General features: G+C 37.1%; 1 protein-coding gene, 1 long non-coding RNA gene and 1 pseudogene across 2 annotated transcripts in view; 1 reads left to right on the top strand and 2 right to left on the bottom strand.

Annotated features, from left to right (window-relative positions):
- Window positions 1-18,664, top strand: part of LOC139008637 (uncharacterized) — a 91,308-nt gene that overhangs the window by 6,167 nt on the left and 66,477 nt on the right. The gene's annotated exons all lie outside the window — the stretch shown is intronic.
- Window positions 1-18,664, bottom strand: part of SLC30A5 (solute carrier family 30 member 5) — a 30,580-nt gene that overhangs the window by 3,205 nt on the left and 8,711 nt on the right. Inside the window, exons 3-15 of the mRNA XM_070412107.1 lie at window positions 18,470-18,536; window positions 17,361-17,446; window positions 16,330-16,417; window positions 13,931-14,018; window positions 12,260-12,336; window positions 11,858-12,028; window positions 10,834-11,122; window positions 10,459-10,667; window positions 7,349-7,506; window positions 6,149-6,278; window positions 3,243-3,444; window positions 1,925-2,151; window positions 1,369-1,497 (exon numbers count right to left, since the gene is read on the bottom strand). Coding sequence (XP_070268208.1) covers window positions 1,369-1,497; window positions 1,925-2,151; window positions 3,243-3,444; window positions 6,149-6,278; window positions 7,349-7,506; window positions 10,459-10,667; window positions 10,834-11,122; window positions 11,858-12,028; window positions 12,260-12,336; window positions 13,931-14,018; window positions 16,330-16,417; window positions 17,361-17,446; window positions 18,470-18,536 — 1,921 coding nt within the window. The remainder of the gene's footprint in view (window positions 1-1,368; window positions 1,498-1,924; window positions 2,152-3,242; window positions 3,445-6,148; window positions 6,279-7,348; window positions 7,507-10,458; window positions 10,668-10,833; window positions 11,123-11,857; window positions 12,029-12,259; window positions 12,337-13,930; window positions 14,019-16,329; window positions 16,418-17,360; window positions 17,447-18,469; window positions 18,537-18,664) is intronic.
- On the bottom strand, window positions 805-892 carry LOC139009616 (U6 spliceosomal RNA; annotated as a pseudogene).

The following is an 18,664-nucleotide window of genomic DNA, read 5'->3' as shown; positions in this document are numbered from 1 at the left end:
ACAGGGGGCGGGGCCACAACCTCCCTATCCGCCCTGCTCTGTTCGTGACAGGGGAAGGCGTCCCAACCCCCTGATCAGCCCTGCTCTGTGCTTGATAGGGGGAAGCTCCCCAACCCCCTGATCGCCCTGTGGCTCTGTGTGTGACAGGGTGCGGCGCCCCAACCCCCCACCCCCACGGGCCCTGCTCTGTGTGTGACGGGGTAGAGCCATAACCTCCCCATCGGCCCTGCCCTGAGTGTGACAGTGGCGGCGCCCCAACCCCCTGATCGGCCCTGCTCTGTGGGTGACAGGGGGCACCGCCCCAACTCCCCTATTGGCCCTACTCTGAGAGTGACAGGGGGGAGCTCCTCAACCCCCTGATCGACCCTGCTCTGTGCGTGACAGGGTACGGAGCCCCAACCCCCCTGATCGGCCCTGCCTTGAGTGTGACAGGGGGCGGTGCCCCAACCCCCCCAATCAGCCCTACCCTGAGCGTGACTAGGGGTGGCATCGCAACCTCCCGATCTGCCCTGCTCTGTGCATGACAGGGGGCGGCGCCCCAACTCCCCAATCAGCCCTGCTCTGAGCCCGACCAGAGGCTGCACCTAGGGATTGGGCCTGCCCTCTGCCACCCGGGAGCAGGCCTAAGCCAGCAGGTCATTATCTCCCGAGGGGTCCCAAACTGCGAGAGGGCACAGGCCGGGCTGAGGATCCCCCCCCCCCCCCCCAAGTGCACAAATTTTTGTGTACTGGGCCTCTAGTCCTCAAAATAATGTTTATTATTTACTTGGGCAAATGTTAGATAGGATTTTATTAGTTTTTGTTTAAAATATGGGACACTTGACAAATCTGCATGTCCTTCTTGTGTAGGGGCCATGCTAATCTTCTCTGTATATGTGCTGCCGAAGGGAGCACAAAATAGGATTTTAGACGACGAGTAAATTCTGATCTCACTTTAAAAGTAGTAAAAGAAAACAGCTATTGCTTCCAATTCAGTATGTCCAGAATAGGGATACAAGAACTGTTTTGATCCCTATCTTCAACCATAGCATATACCCTGCCAATGTTAATATTATAATAATTAATTTAGGGCTACATTTATAATAACTTATTTCTTGATCTATTGGGAATTAAGGTTGATCATAAATTAATTTTATTTTACATTAACTTAAGCTGATCCTCTAAATCCTAAAACTTGATTTTATTTTAACCAGTTTTGGATATAAAGAAAACCTAGGTGTACAAAATGTTGTTATCCTCAGATGAAAGACTAAAATTTTAAAACAGTTAAATTACTATCGAACAGTATAAGTAATAATGCAAGAATTACCTCAATTATATGCAAGAATTACCTCAATTGAAATTACTTTAAAAACAAAAGATTATTACCTGCTGTACTATTCTTTGTTCCAGCACATCAGATGTCACCTGTATATGAATTGTTCCTGCCACAATATTGGCAGAATGACGCCAAAAATGAGGGTCTCGGTATGATATTAATCCTTCAATTTTTTGTATCTGTCAAATAAAAGCTGACGTAATATAAATGGACTTAAAGGTTATAATTTACTTAACACAAAGCAATCTTTTTGGTCCAGGAACCACTATTAAGCTAATTATTTATGTATTTTTTGTTTATTCTCAAGCATTAACTCTTTCCAATAAGCTTCCAAATAATATTGGATTATCTATGCTCTCCCAAAACAAAAACAAACAAATCCAAACGAGAGGCAACTACATTGGGATTTAAATTAAAGAAAATCAGCATCTTCATAATATAGTTTTCTATCCAAAAAAGTATCTCCATTTACTCAGTTCCTATTTTATGTCCTTTAAATAAAACTATATTTTGTTCATTCATATATTGGACATTTCGTGTTAGGTCAATTTAATTTCAAATGCTACTTTAAAAGGAAGAAAATAGTGAAGAAATTACACACACTACCTTTTCTAAAGCAAGATGTAATTCTTTTTCATATTCTGGCGGCAGTCTCAGAAGTAGAACCTGACAAGCATCTTTAATCAGTGGAACAACACTGAGAAATATTAATATAGCAATAAAAAGAGAGCAGAGGGGATCAGCAATGAACCATCCAAACTGCTCTATAAGAATTGTGGATACAATCACACCAACACTGCCAAGTGTGTCTGCCAAAACATGTAGAAATACACCTGTAAGTAAAATATATAAAAACATTAAAAATTAAATCACATCTAATTTAGTTCTTTTATCCATAAAATATCTATAAGTATTATTAGATACCTACTATGCACCTGTCACTCAAAATGACTAAAACATGATCACTATCCTCAAGGAATTTACAACCCAGGAGTAAGAAGGTATGGATGTGGGCTACTGTACCACAGTGTGGCGAGTTTTATGTTGGTGTGGTTTACCCTGGGAAGGCTTCCTAGAAATCGTGTATGAGCCAAGTCTTAACATTACCCAAATAACTTATATTAAACATTTAGAATAATTCAATACAGTGATAAATACTTCTCTCTCTTTAAAAAAAAGAAAAAAAGAAAAAAAAATATTTTTATTTGATTTTTTACAGAGAGGAAGGGAGAGGGATAGAGAGTTAGAAACATTGATGAGAGAGAAACATCAATCAGTTGCCTCCTGCACACCCTCTACTAGGGATATGCCTGCAACCAAGGTACATGCTCTTGACTGGAATCGAACCTGGGACCCTTCAGTCTGCAGGCCAATGCTCTATCCACTGAGCCAAACCGGTTAGAGCTCATTTTCTTTTTATAGTACAAAAAAATCTGGGTGTTTTTTGTAGTGAGAGTTCATAATGGCATACTCAGTATTTCCCCTGGAAGTAATATTTATGCAATTGTCATTATGAAAAGAACTCTATAATTATACAGTAATTTACATTTATTTACTTCAACCTTTTTTTTTTTTTTTTAAATATATTTTATTGATTTTTTACAGAGAGGAAGGGAGAGAGATAGAGAGTTAGAAACATCGGTGAGTGAGAAACATCGATCAGCTGCCTCCTGCACATCTCCCACTGGAGATGTGCCCGCAACCCAGGTACATGCCCTTGACCGGAATCGAACCCGGGACCCCTCAGTCCGCAGGCCGACGCTCTATCCACTGAGCCAAACCGGTTTCGGCAACTTCAACCTTTTTTTAGCCACAGATTGTTTTTCCAAAATAAAATTGTACCAGAGTGCAATATTTAATACAAATGAACAGTGTCAAATCACAACATGGTTGAAAAGTAGGTCAATATTTGGCAAGGACTCACCCCTCATGTTAGCATTCATGCCTCCGCCTGCAGATCCATGGCTGTGACCGTGCCCATGGTCACTGTGGCTGTGCATATGGTGTGAATGGCTGTGATCAGATGAGTGACAGCTTCCTTGAGAAGCTCCATGGGTATGGTTATGGGCATGGCTAAAGGCACAGATACCAATAAGGTTTACTATCAGTCCTCCAACTGAGACTGGCTAGCAAGAGGGAGAAAAGAAAATCTTTAAATTTGTAATTTAAAAAATAAGCTTGTTGCTTAAGAGTTAGTATACAGCTATATGTTTTCTGTTTATAGTTTTGAAGGTATTCATAGCAAAACCTCATTACATTCATTAAGTAAATCCAAATTTTAAGTGATTAAGAATATGTACTTGGTTCATGACTTATGAATAAATAAATGATACTGAAGTTTTCTTCTATTTAAATAAACAGTTGGAAAATACTACTTCTTAGAGTAAGTATACACTATATCTTAAATCTTGTTTACATTACTAGGTAAATTTCAATAGTATGTATTTATAGGTATAACTCATTCTTTTTAATAGCTGCATAGTATTCTATGAGTGACAAATTCATTTAACTAGTCCTTTCATTAGTGGCCATTGTCCGCCCCCCCACAACCATTATAAATAACTAGAGGTCCGATGCATGAAAATTCGTTCAAGAATAGGCCTTCCTTCCCCTGGCTGCTGGCACCGGCTTCCCTCCGGCACCTGGGACCCGGGCCTTTGCTCTGGCCGCCTCCCGCCTGCTCTGGCTGGCCCCATGGTTGCCACCCAGAGGCCGGCCCTCAGCAGCTGGCCGGGGCTTGCCGGAGGCTTGGCTTCCTTTGTTGCTGGGGCGACAAAGGAATCCAAGCGTCCCGCCGGCTCTGGCTGGCTCCGTGGCTCCAGCCGGTGCCGCCATCTTTGTGGCTATGGGTGCTGCCATCTTTGTCGTGGAGTGATGATTAATTTGCATATTACCCTTTTATTAGTATAAATGATAATAAAAGTATAATATGCTAATTAGGCCAGACGTCCTTCTGGACGTCCTTCCTTTTGGACAAAGCCACAGCAGGCAGGGACTGAGGCAGTGGCAGCAGAGGCACCTGGCCATGGCGGCGGCGGGTGGGGGCCGGGGCCAAGGCCCTTGCATGAATTTCGTGCATCAGGCCTCTAGTTATAAATAATGATATAATGAATCATGCATCTCTACACACTTGTGTGAATATTTCTGTATTAAATATTAAAGCTCAAAGGATATGAGCACTTAAAATTCAAAATATATTTCCAAACTGCAATCCAAAAACATTTTACTAATATATGCTTCTACCAACAAGACTCATAATTGTTTTTAGTCATTCATCAGTTAATTGCTGAGTTCCTACAAGCCAAGTGCTACAATTTAAGAGTTAATGATACACAATTCAGGTCCTGAAAACACTTCACTTACATCTTAATTGTGGAATAATGACAAATTAAACAATAGTTATAACTCAACACTGCTAAGGGAATATTGAGAAAGGGATAGCTAACAAACTTTCCAGAGAAAAGAGAGGGGTTAAGGGAAAGTATGCCACCGGAGGAGACATATAAGCAAAGTCTTAAGGAAGTCTGAATGTCAGAAGTAAGGGAAGGGCAGGCCAACTACAAGAAAGAGCACATATAAAGGTAGTCTTTAAGTATAGGAAGAACATTAAAAGTTGCTATAGTGTTCCTATAATCTATGGAGTAAAATTAATATTTTTCTGCCAAACCAGTGTGGCTCAATAGTTGAGCACTGACCTATGAACCAGGAGGTCACAGTCCAATTCCTGGTCAGGGCACATGCCCGGATTGCGGGCTTGATCCTTAGTGGTGGGCATGCAGGAAGCAGCCGATCAATGATTCTCTCTCATCATTGATGTTTCTATCTCTCCCTCTGCCTGCCTCTCTGAAATCAATACAAACATATTGGAAAAATATTTTTTTTCTGATTCTATCTCTAACAAATTTTTTCAGGTACTTAAAAACACACTTTCAAACAAAAACATTTATTTTTTATTTTTTTAAGGAAGTTGAATCAGCTTTTAATATTGGAAGGCATTTTATTTTATTTATTTATTTTGGTTAATCCTCACTGGAAGATATTTTTTCCATTGATTTTAGAGAGAGTAGAAGGGAGTGGGGGCGGGGGAAGAAGAGAGAGAGAGAAACATCATGTGAGAGAGCTACATCAACTGGCCGCCTCCTACACATGTCCCATCTGGGGCAGGGAACCTGCAACCCAGGTACGTACCCTTGACCGGAATCGAACCCGTGACCCTTGGGTTCTGGGCCTGACATTCTAACCACTGAGAACACCAGCCAGGGCCAAACAAAAACATTTAGTAAGTCAGAAAGAGATCTCTATGTTTTAGAATGTCATCTAGAATGTCATCTAATATTTTGCCTACTAAAATATGAGAGAAAAGGATTAATTCTAAGAGAAAAAAATTTTAAAAAAGAGAAAAGGAAATTATAAAACGTTCCTCTGAACACCAGTGAGACGCCTGAGCACTGGTGGGTGGAAGCAGGAGGAGAAGGGATGGGAGGGAAAGCTCCTTCCAAAAAAGATGGGGCCCAGAAGAGTATTTCAGCAGCCCAGAGGGCAGGGCCAAAGATATGGATCTTCCCTAGGGCAGTGGAGGGAAGGGTGGCAGGGTATTTATCAGGGATTGGTGAATTTGCTAAGAATCTGCCAGGCTCCTGGAACTCTAGCACAGCCTGAGGGGAAAAATTTTTTGTAAGAGTCAGCAGTGTAAATAACAGGAAGTTATGTTGATTTAAGTAAAAAATGAAATAAAACCTTCTAAGATCAGTAATTACAAATAGTTATACTTTAGCATGAAAAAACTATGTGAGTATGAGCAGTAATTAAAATAGAAAAATAAAGACTTACAGTTAACATGTGTGTGTCTAGTTCCGGAGGATCAATTAATCTAGCCACTGACTCCATAAACACAAAGAAAGCTATTACCATTAGAAAAAGTCCATTAATAAAGCCAGAGAGAATTTCTATTCGGCCATACCTAAAAATGTAGAATATATTTTTAGAAAAGGAAATGACAAATCGTTTAAAAGTATAACATTATTACTTTTCAAATGAGAAAACAAGTCCAAATTTTCAACTACATAAATAGTAATATTAGAAAGTTACCAAGATTTTAAACATCATACTAGTATGTTCCAAGGTACTTTCTGGACATATATCTGTTGAAATTTTATATATTTATCAATATATAAATGTTCCCTCTTTTACACAAAGCCTTTCCTAATTTCTTTTTTTTTTTTTTTTAATATATTTTTATTGATTTTTTACAGAGAGGAAGGGAGAGAGATAGAGAGTTAGAAACATCGATGAGAGAGAAACATCGACCAGCTGCCTCCTGCACATCTCCCACTGGAGATGTGCCCGCAACCCAGGTACATGCCCTTGACCGGAATCGAACCTGGGACCTTTCAGTCCGCAGGCCGACGCTCTATCCACTAAGCCAAACCGGTTTCGGCAATTTCTTAGCAAGAAGTTGTTTTTCCTTTAAGCCCTTAATGTATGCTCTGTATCTCTGTCACAGCACATAGATTCTGCTTTATACCAAAATCATTTGTATTTTTGGCTCATTTATCTTTCAAAATATAAACAGTTGAAAATAAGAGCTGAATTTATTAATCTATTTAGAGTAGGTCTTATCAAAATACCTTGTACCAACAGGGGATTCTAATATTTGTTGAACTGAATTATTCATTTAATGAAAGGATATTTAATGTATAGCCCCTTCATTTTTAATACTCCTAACAGCAAAAATGTGAATGATCATGTACATTCCATTGCCTCAAAGAAACATGTTGAGCAAAGAGCTCAATGTTTAACTGTTTCCTCTTTGCCTATAAGAGGGATTTGTCAGGGAGTACAATCTTGAGCTTATTGCCAATTAGTATTTATTAAACGTCTGGTTCATTTCCTCTTACATAGTTCAAATTAAAGAAAAACAAAACTCTGAAAAATTATTTGTATTAAGAATAATAAAATTTCATGTCCCTAAGATGGAATTTGCACTTAAGACTTTTTCATTGTACTACATTACCTTGATAGTGTACCTACCCATAGGAGAAAATCCGAGTTGCTTTCCATCTACTCATTAGGGCAGCAAAAAGTCCCATGACCAAAGCAGAGCAGTCAAAGAGCATGTGAAATCCATCTGAGATCAGACCCAGACTATTGGTCAACACACCATAAAATAATTCCACAAAGGTAAAAAGCTAAAATATAAAAATAAAAAAAAATAGGGGAGTGTGTTGGGAAATACTGTTTCAAGAGAGACTCAACAGAATTTAGTCGAGGATTTTACCCCAATTAACCCATATTATAACCTTAATTATACCCAATCTTTACTTGAAGATATAACTGCCTCTAGTTATTTAACTGGTATTTCTACTAAAACTGCATGTCATATAAATTGTAAGAAACTACGCTAACCAGATATGTCCATCTCATAAGTTATTTAAAAGGAGATGGTTTTATAGTTTTATTTATAGGTCTGTAGAATGCAATAAACTAAGCTTTAACATGTTAGCATCTGGTCTGTAGTGAAATCCTACAAGGAATAGATAACATCTTTAAAGGTACTATATTTATTGATTTGAAACACTACACTAAACCGTTTCTAAAATGCCTCAAAAACTGTTTGCCTAAGTAGTCTGAATATAACCCTGTAATCTTCCTACTACTTAGAGAAAATGTAATTTTTTAAAAATTAAATCTTTATTGTTCAGATTATTACAGTTGTTCCTCTTTTTCCCCCCATAGTTCCTCTCCACCCGGTTCCCACCCCACCCTCTGCCCTCACACCCCCTGCCCCCAGTCCTCATCCATAGGTGCACGATTTTTTTTCAGTTTCTTCCTGCATCCCCCACACCCCTTTCCCCCCCAAGAATAGTCAGTCCACTCCCTTTCTATGCCCCTGATTCTATTATAATCACCAGTTTATTCTGTTCATCAGATTATTTATTCACTTGATTTTTAGATTCACTAGTTGTAGATGTGTATTTGTTGTTCATAGTTTGTATCTTTACCATTTTCTTCTTCTTCCTCTTCTTAAAGGATACCTTTCAGCATTTCATATAATACTGGTTTAGTGGTGAACTCCTTTAGCTTTTTCTTATCTGTGAAGCTCTTTATCTGACCTTCAATTCTGAATGATAGCTTTGCTGGGTAAAGTAATCTTGGTTGTAGGTTCTTGGTATTCATCACTTTGAATATTTCTTGCCACTCCCTTCTGGCCTGCAAAGTTTCTGTTGAGAAATCAGCTGACAGTCGTATGGGGAATCCCTTGTAGGTAACTGACTTTTTTTCTCTTGCTGCTTTTAAGATTCTCTTTGTCTTTTGCTCTTGGCATTTTAATTATGATGTGTCTTGGTGTGGTCCTCTTTGGATTCCTTTTGTTTGGGGTTCTCTGCGCATCCTGGACTTGGAAGTCTATTTCTTTCACCAGGTAGGGGAAGTTTTCTGTCATTATTTCTTCAAATAGGTTTTCAATATCTTGCTCTCTCTCTTCTTCTGGCACCCCTATAATTCGGATGTTGGTACGCTTGAAGCTGTCCCAGAGGCTCCTTACACTATCTTCATATTTTTGGATTCTTTTTTCTTTTTGTTTTTCCGGTTGGGTGTTTTTTGCTTCTTCGTATTTCAAATCTTTGACTGGATTCTTGCGATCCTCTAGTCTGCTGTTGTGAGTCTCTATAATATTCTTTATTTCAGTCAGTGTATGCTTAATTTCTAGTTGGTCCTTTATCACAACCTCGAGGGTCTCATTAGATTTCTTGAGGGTCTCATTAAGTTTATCGGTGGTTTCTAGAAAATTCTTGAAAAACCTTAAAAGTGTGGTTTTGAACTCTATATCCAGTGGTTTGCTTTCCTCCATTTCTGTCATTTGTGTCCTGTTTCTTTGTCTCCGCATTTTTTTTATGCTTCGCTGTGTCGATGGAGTGGCTTTCTGTACTAGGTGTCCTATAGAGCCCAGTGGCTCAGCCTCCCCAATTACCTGGTGTAGACACTCTTGGTGCACCCCCTTGTGGGCTTTGTGCACAGTCTTGTTGTAGTTAAGCGTTGATTGTTGTAGGTAACACTTGGAGGGATTGACCTCCAGGCCAATTGGCTGTGAGAATCAGCTGTGTTTGCAGTGGGAAAACTTCTGTGCTGGAGACACCCCTCCGGGGCAAGACTTGCTTCAGTGGGGCTTTGGTGCTCACTGAGTCTGCCCGAGTGTGTCCTTTATGGATCCGAGGAGCTGAAATCTGGATGGTCCCACTCTGACCACCGGGGACACTGGCTCCTGGATCTCTAAGGAGGTGCTAATCTAGCCTCTGTCTGAGGCTATCCAGCAGGAGCTAGCTGTAACACAATGCAAGTTGCCCTGGGGCCTTGGGCCAGCTGCAGTTTGTTAGGTAATTATTAGATTGCAAAGGGCCAGGCCTTTCATATGCAAAAGCCTTGGTGGCTTGGGCAGGGCGGGGTCCCAGGGGATCAACAGGGCGGAGTGAGCAGTTATGGCTGCTCTCAGTCCTGCCCTCAGAGGCCCTGCTTCTCAGTGTCCCGGAAATTGCTGGAAGCTGCCCCAAAAGAAAGCTGCCCTTGAGTCCCGACTGATGCCAGACAGTCCAGTTTCTCCTGTATGAGTCTGGGTCCCCAGAGACTCGCCTGGAACTGGAGCTCAGAGCTTGAGACTCCCTCCCGATTGAAAAAGACAACCGTGTCCTCAGCTGCCAACCCTCTCCGCATGCACCTCCGCACCTTTGTATTTTACTTCCACACCGCACCTCCTCTGAGTCTCAGTATGCTTTTCTCTTTCCTTCTAGTTGTAGAATTTCCACTCAGCCAGCCTTCCTGTGGTTCTGGATGATGTCCGTTCCGTCTTTTAGTTGTATTTTTGAAGTGGCTGTGCGAGGCAGCAATCTCCGGTGTTTACCTATGCTGCCATCTTGGTTTCTCCCGAAAATGTAATTTTTTTTTCAATTTTTGTGAGTTTATTTGAGCCAAACTGTCGACATATGCCGGGAAGCAGAACCTCAATGAATTGAGATAATACTTGAGAAAATGTAATTTTAACCCATTTGTAATTACCAGAAATTTGGGAATTGCTAAAATTATACCAGAATTGTCAGAATTAAAAGATTAAGCTTTTAAGATATACCACTTATATTTTAAAATCTTACCAGATTCAAACACAAGAAGTAAAAGATCTGCCTAGAGTCATTCTCCTCGAGAATTTGTTTTAGTGATTCCTTAATAAACCTAGGAATGGATTGCGAGCTATGCTGAAAAGCATCACCCATGAAGTTATAAAGAGGTGTTCCTTCAGGAGAATATCCAATTAGGGTACCTTTCTGTCCTCTTTTAGAGGGAGATGATAAGATGTTAGCAGCTAAAAAGAGAGAGAAAAAAAGAATATTATAAAAGTTTAAGCTACCAAAACCCAACATAATATTTGTTAGCACTAAATGCAAGCACTGAATAAATTTCCAAATTGAGTAAATAATGTAATCATCAGAATCCAAAAGAAGAAATTTTCTAAGGAGAAAAAAACTTACACAAAATGAAGAATATAGCGCTCACTACCACTCCTCCAGACAGGACGTGTTCAGTGCTCTCCTGGTGTGCTGCTCTGTTCATAGCCCGGAGCTGGTCTGTTATTGGATGTGTCCAAAAATTTCCAAAAAGTAGAGCACTAACGAAAATGGTGAAGGATCCATAGCGGGCACATTTGTTAACTTCTATTTTGACTGAACAAATGGCATCAACATAGAAATCCAGGATCATGATTAAAAAGATAACCGTTGTGAAAGGCATAACGAGAGAAAACCAAGACTCGACTTTACTCTAGAAATAAAATAAAAAAAATTTGGAGGGGAGGTCAATTTTATAACAGTATAAGTTCATATCTTTTAAGATGTTTAAGTTAATCCCTTTATGTATAACAAATGTTCTTGTGATTCAATATGATTTGTAAAATGCCCAAATAAAGACCTATAAGATACTGGCACATTTCCCCAATATTCCCCAAAGTATTAAAAACAAAAGCACTTGGGTTCAGTACTTTTTAAAATAATAGGTGACCCATAATCCTTGTGCCTAACCCAGGGGTGGGCAAACTTTTTGACTCGAGGGCCACAATGGGTTCTTAAACTGGACCAGAGGGCCGGAACAAAAGCATGGATGGAGTGTTTGTGTGAACTAATATAAATTCAAAGTAAACATCATTACATAAAAGGGCACGGTCTTTTTTTTTTTTTTAGTTTTATTCATTTCAAACGGGCCGGATCCAGCCCGTGGGCCGTAGTTTGCCTACGGCTGGCCTAACCCATGGTGTGTATTAAATTGTTTCAACTGATTCCTTTGAGCCATAGGCATGGGAAGGTATATAAATATAATGGTACTTGATTTGATTTCTCTATAAACAATAAAATTAAAAAGTTTTCAAAAACTACAAAGAAAAAGCAAAGATAATTTAAGCCACTTGCAACCTCAAATTGAAATAAAATACAATGTACCAAACTAAAATTTATAAGTAATAGCAATTCATTTTACTTATTACCAATAAATTCCTGATCTTACCTCAGTTGTCACAGAAAGAACAATGACCCATGGACACAAGAGAAGCACAGAAACAAGATGGGATAAAGCTTGAAGACGTTTGGCTCCACCAACATCTATAGAGAGCTTTCTGGAAGCTGTATGAAAGCCAACTTTACAACACAAAGCCAGTACTAGCAATAATACTCCGCCCTATGAGCAAAATTAGATAATTCTCATTAGAAATATACACAGTCCAATATTCAATCCTTAAATACATAATATTTGAAGAGATGAACTAGTTTTTCCATATCCCAAATTCCTGAATTACTAAAATGGCAGGCAGTACTGTAAATTATTGGTAACTTATTTTAACACTTTTAAAGTTATAGTTGTAAATTTTCAGAATCTTTGATCACATTAGCAACAAAGAAAAGAACATACCTTGTGATCTGCCACACCTAAGAAGGCAATGGCTGTGTAAAGCATGTGAGTTAGAGCGCTGTCATGATGTCCTTCAGCTAAGTGAGTTGGAGTAAAGGAAAAAATTGCAAATATTAACTCACTGCCCTGAAGTCCTCCTGGAATTTTTGGTACATTATTTTAGGTTGACTATAGTCTAGTCTGGGGCCCCAAACCTGACTACCCTCAATAGTTTCCCTTAAAACAAAAATAATTTAAAAATTAATTCTGGGATATTACTAATAAGTTGGCTGGTCTGTATTCCTTTTGTCATCTCCAAAACAATTATAATAGTGCCTAAGATAGAGCTGTTAAATTTTAGTTCTTAACCTCCAGGAGACATATACATATATACTGTAAGTAGAACAAAGGGACAAGAGCAAGGACCCTCCCTGGACCACTCCTATCCAATGGACTTGCTCTTTTAGAATGACTTTATTTATTAATTATATACATTTTTATTGATTTCAGAGAGGAAGGGAGAGGGAGAGAGAGAGAGAGAGAGAAACATCAATGATAAGAGAGAATCATTCATCAGCTATCTCCTGCACACCCACTACTGGAGATTGAGCTTGCAACCCAGGCATGCCCTGACCAGGAATCAAACCATGACTTCATAGTCATGGGTTGACACTCAACCACTGAGTCACACCAGTGGGGCTAGAATAACTTTTAAAATCAGTCCTAAATCTGTTTCTAAGTCATTAACCACATAGACCTCATCAAAGCAAGCAAAAAACAAACTCCTGTTGCTTGAGAGCAAGAGAGTGAATATCAAGGGTGTGTGAGATAGCTGTACTGCAAGCAACAGGAGTTTTTCAAAGTCATGGCACCCTCTTTTATTGTAACAAAGTAAACTGATACAACTAAGTTTTTGGGCAGTGAGTAGCTATAACCAGGAGAATAAAAAAATGGTGTTCTAAGTTCTAATAAATAGAGTGGGCAAAAAAAGATGTATGGATAAGAAAGAAAACAAATTAGGTCTGTAGAGGAAAGTGAATAGACATATTTGACTCAAAAGTTGTGTTTACATAAGAGAAAATTGGGAGCTGAATCAGAGATAATAATTTAGAGCAAGAGAGTGAATATCAACTTTAAAAACTTGAACTTTTTTTTTCTGGCAAGAAGATGCCAAACATTTTTCATCTAAAATTTATATTTAACTAGAGGCCCTGTGCACCGGTGGGGTCCCTCAGCCTGGCTGGCGCCCTCTTGCAATCAGGGACCTCTTGGGGGATGTCGGACTGCCAGTTTTGACCCAATCCCTGCAGGCCAGGCCGAGGGACTCCATTGGTGCAACGAATCCCTCTGAGATTCATCAGTCTATTCCATGTTTCCATGCCTGTGCATTGAGCATCTGCCCCCTGGTGGTCAATATGTGTCATAGCTACAGGTCGAACAGTTGCTTAGGCTTTTATATATATAGATAATTGCCAGTGACTTCTAAAACAACCATTTACATTATTAAATTACAAGGGAGCAAATAGATTGATTTTGTTGTGTTAAATCATTTATTTAGCATGAGGTCAATGTAAAATACTTTTACTGTCCCTAAATTTCTTGATAGTTTAATTCAGTCATTCCATTTCCCATTCTGCCAGTCTTTTATTTTTCTACAACAATAAATAACTCTGATCTGTTGCAAAAGGATACGGTGTTCAGCCATTTTAGCCATGAGATCATCATTGTCGAAAAGCAATAGGCAGATCACAGCAATAATAAAAAAAGCAGCCCCCCTTGTCTGGAAATGAAGAGAATAATCTTAAGAATGGCTTTTTCAAGAACTGATTTTTAAGACCATGATTACACAAATGTGGAAAAAAATTTTTGCAAATAAACATTTAAGGTAAAATAACACCTGACATTAGAGCCCTTATACTGTACAATATAAATTTACAGTATTAACAGTAAGGTAAAAGTAAAGAGCTCTAATAAATTCTGCAGGATATTTTAAGGGTACTTAAGACACATAATAATGACAACTTCAATTGTATACTTACTAATATGGCTAGCCATGTTACCATACACAATTATTGTTCACAGAATTAATCTTTGCAAATGTTACTTTGCTTTTGATTGAAAAGCCCAAGTAGGTAAAGAATAATTATTAAGGACTTAACAGTTAATTTATAATAATATCAATATTCTAGGTACCACTCCTCTAGGGGAAAGAAGTAAAAAGCTATATTTAGAAAGCTAGCAAAGTATTTTTAATATCTAGTAAAGGTGTAAGGCACTTAAAAGCTGACAAACTTTTTATGTTCTCATTCCAGGGAAAGGATTTTGACAGAAGAAAATTATAGAAAGGGCATACTAACTTAGTTTTTACAAATACTTCAGTTTATACAAAAGCAATTTAAATAGCATTATTATACATTCTATATTTACAAATTTACAGGTATAATACCAGATACTTTCATTAAATAAAAATTTAAAATGAAAAGTGAAGATCCTATTTTACTTATTACATGTTACTACTACACTTGATAAATTATTACTGTGGTAGATATTTTGACAAAAGTCAGTATACATAAACCACACAATTTAAAATTTTGTTAATTTTTATTGAATCAGAATATGGCAACATCAACAATACTCAAATATGGAGAATTTAATCTAATCCTTTATTAACAAAGAGGGCAACTGAGAATTTTGTAGTGCTTTAGTCATAACTAAGGAAAAAACCCATTGAGTCCTGAATAAATGCTGAGATTCATTACTGACACTAATGAGAGGATATGCAAGATCTATACTCTAATTTCTGATTATTGGTGCAGCAAAATTTGTGTTTTGTTTTTTTAATGTTTTGAATCCTTTGTATTTCTTTTGTGAGTTGTTTTCCCGTTTGCTCATTTCTGTTGAGGATCTTAAGCATTTTTATTAACTGACTTATATTTTAAAGACGTGTAAAGCTTTTTTTGATGGCAATTTGCTGTGTTAGTTTGTTGTTTGCAAAATGATTTCTGTTATATAAAAGCCTGTAATCATTATGAAGTTAAATTTAAATGTATTGAATTTTCCCTTTGTGATTTTAAAAATTATTTATTTTTCAATTACAGTTGACATAAAGTATTATATTAGTTTCAGGTGTACAACATAGTGATTAGACATTCATATACCTTACAAAGTGACTTTGTGATATTTTCCCTACTGCTTTTATGCTTTTACAAATATCTTCCACAAAACTCTTCAATTGACTTGACATTTATTTTGGAGTACTCTGTAAGTTAGGGGAGAAGCTTATACAGTGGCATATGCTTTAATATTAATGATCTAATGTGGAATCTACAGTCTCTCACTCTGTACTTGGCACGTTACTTTATTTTATTCATCTTGTCTCCATTACTTAGCCTGAAAGTCTAAGGGGACTATTATATTTTGTTTTTCCTTTCCCCTATAACCAGAATAGTGTACCATGCATAGGAAATATTTAATTTGGTAAATAGCAATATTGCAGTTGTAAGAACTGGAATTACAGATGGATGACTCATTTACTAAAAGTAATACTTAAGTTATAAGTTGAATAGGGATGCCTAGTTGGCAAAATGCTGTATAAATATTCATAAAAAATGTTCATCAAACTTTAAATAAAGTTCTTAGGTATTTTCCAAAAATGGGGATTAAAAACTAGGTGGGAAAGGGTTCAGGTATAGCATAAAGGAGATGTGGTGATCAATCAGTTCTGTATCTTGATTGTGGCAGTAGTTACCCGAATCTACACATATAAACACACATATGAGTGTATTTAAAATTGGTGAAAACTGAATAAGGTCTATGGATTGTACCAATGTCAATTCCTGGTTTTGACAGTATAATTGAGTTGGGTAAGAAGTTACTACTGAAACTGAGTGAAGGGCACAAAGACTACTCTACTATTTATGCAACTTTCTAGGAATATATAATGATGCCAAAAAGGTTATAAGAAAAATGTAAAATCAATAGAAAAAGCCCCTGCATTCTTTCAAATGTTAAAATATACTATTTTGTTGCTTTGGATAACATTTCAAATGTATACTTTCAATTTTCAAGTAGCTAATAATGGAAAATTCTACCTTTGCTGGTCCTCCTCCAGAACCAGTGAACAAAACACTGAGTAGGGAGATGACAACAATATCACTGTGTTCAAATAGCAGCAAAGTCCTACAAGAATAAAACATATCATTCGTGAAATATATCTGATCTTTATAAAAAAGCATTAATTCAACTAGAGTGAAAGAAAAGAAGTATTTCCCCTTGATTCACAAAACATTATAAAAAAAATAGGAATAGCGGCTTTGGAAAATATTTTGGCATTATCTACTTTAGAAAGGCTGAAGCTATAAATACTCAACAGTACTACTCATAGAATTATATCATACAGATTTCTTGTATTTGTGTACTTGGGAACACTTATAAAGACACCAGCATTGTTTGCAGTAGCCTAATATTGGAAATAACCTGATAAGATAGATGATGTAAATTAGAATATATCCATTTAGTGGACTATATTATACAGCAGTAAGAATGAATGAAATTCCATGAATATACTAATACAGAATTGTACACTTTAAAAGTCCTATAGACTGAATGTTTGTGTGCCCTCCCCCAACCTATTCATATGTTGAACCCAACCCCTAATGTATCCTAAAGGTAGAGTCCTCATGGATGGGATTAGTGCCCTTATAAAAAAGACCACAGAGAGCTCCCTTGCTCCTCCTACCAAATACTGAATATATCTCACCTTGATTGTGAATTTGTCAGCTTCCAGAACTATGAGAAATAAATGTGTTGCTTATAAGACACTCAATCTGTGGTATTTGGTTATAGCAGCCCAATGGAAAAAGTATGCTGCAGAAAAATACATGCAAGTAAAAAACTTGCAAAGTTAACCATTAAAAAGAAGAAGAAATATGTACATATATGGTAAAACTATAAAGAAAAGCAAGCCCTATGTATTTGTTGAGTTGTACCCAATGCTATAGAAGTCATAGAAGCATTTGTATGTATTTTGACACAAATATTTGACATAAAATCTAATGGAACAAAACTAATATTCAAAATAAAGAGATATAAACAAGCATTCAAAATATATATTTTTATTTACCTTAGTGGTCCACAAAGAGTGAGGCCAAAAAACCACAAGAGTGAAATGATACACCCAGCAACTGCATGTTTAAATATTTTGATCCACTATAAATGGAAACAAAACATTAAAAATGTCAGTCATAAATATCTGAAAATCTTAATACACATAGGGAAATATAATAATGGTAATACAAATATTTTAAAGGCTAATTACATATTTTGAAATTAAATAGAAAATGTTAAGGTCCTTTAACTAAATTTGAATTTGAAGACAGTATTCTGGTTTCCAGAAGTCTGTTGGATCTTGAAATCTTTTTCTATACAGTACAATTTTCCGTCCCCTCCCAATTAGTTTATCACTAATGTACTAGGAACATTTAATATTTTAGTCTTTAAATTCTTTTCCATCAGGAATAGTAAGTGCTTCAATAATTTGAAGAGAGAGAAGAAAAGTTAAGATGTGGTTTAAAATATTAATCCTATTTTTAAAAACAACCTTGGTCTCTAAAACAGAGGTACTTAAATTTGCCATTCTAATAAAAAATCATGGCACAGATTTCCAAAAGCAAACATGTAATAGGGGATAACTACTATCCAAACAGGTGGTAATATGAGATTATGCATAATGAAGGACACTTCTGGTATGCATCTTGAACCTCAGATGCCTAAAGGGAATAATGATAATGATGACGAGGGTGACATAGTATGTATTGCATACTCTATATGTTAGGCACTATTTTAAGAATTTATGTGTATAAACTCATTTATTCCTATGGAAGGGAGGTATTATTATTTCCACTTAAGTCAAATGACATTTGTAATAGGCTCTGGGTCATGTTTCCATGTCTGACTTGTAAACCTTTCAGAATAAAGATCCTGCACTAAAAAAAATAATTATATGCATGTTTTAAAAATGTTCTACCCTTTTCTGCATTTTTAAAAATTCCATTATCTTACAACTTCATAGTTCATTCTTGATGCTCCAATTCTGAATAGACAAGCTAACTTTGGGAATGTTCTGCTTTGCACTTAAATTATTTGTTAAGTAACCCTGATCAAGGAAAGAGCACTGTCTTCTGGCCTACTGACTGGGAAGCAGCTAGGGAAAAGGTTTAGCAAAAAACTCACCTGGTGTCTGGTAATACTTTTTCCAGAAGAAAATGGCTTTTGAAACAAAACCATAAGAAATGCAGTCCTGTGAATATTGAAACATTAATATATTAATCAATCTTAAATACAAGGTTTGGTTTTAAGTAAAGACACTTATTTTAGATAAATACATACACTAGAACTTGAAAGTTCTTTAGAGGTACGTTAACCTCT

The sequence above is a fragment of the Myotis yumanensis genome, unplaced genomic scaffold (assembly GCF_028538775.1).
Source record: "Myotis yumanensis isolate MYYU_CA2020_CCGP unplaced genomic scaffold, mMyoYum1.0.hap1 SCAF_4, whole genome shotgun sequence".
NCBI classification, from domain to species: Eukaryota; Metazoa; Chordata; class Mammalia; order Chiroptera; family Vespertilionidae; genus Myotis; species Myotis yumanensis.
Note: the sequence above shows the minus strand (reverse complement) of the source record. Positions and strands in the feature narration are given on the sequence as shown.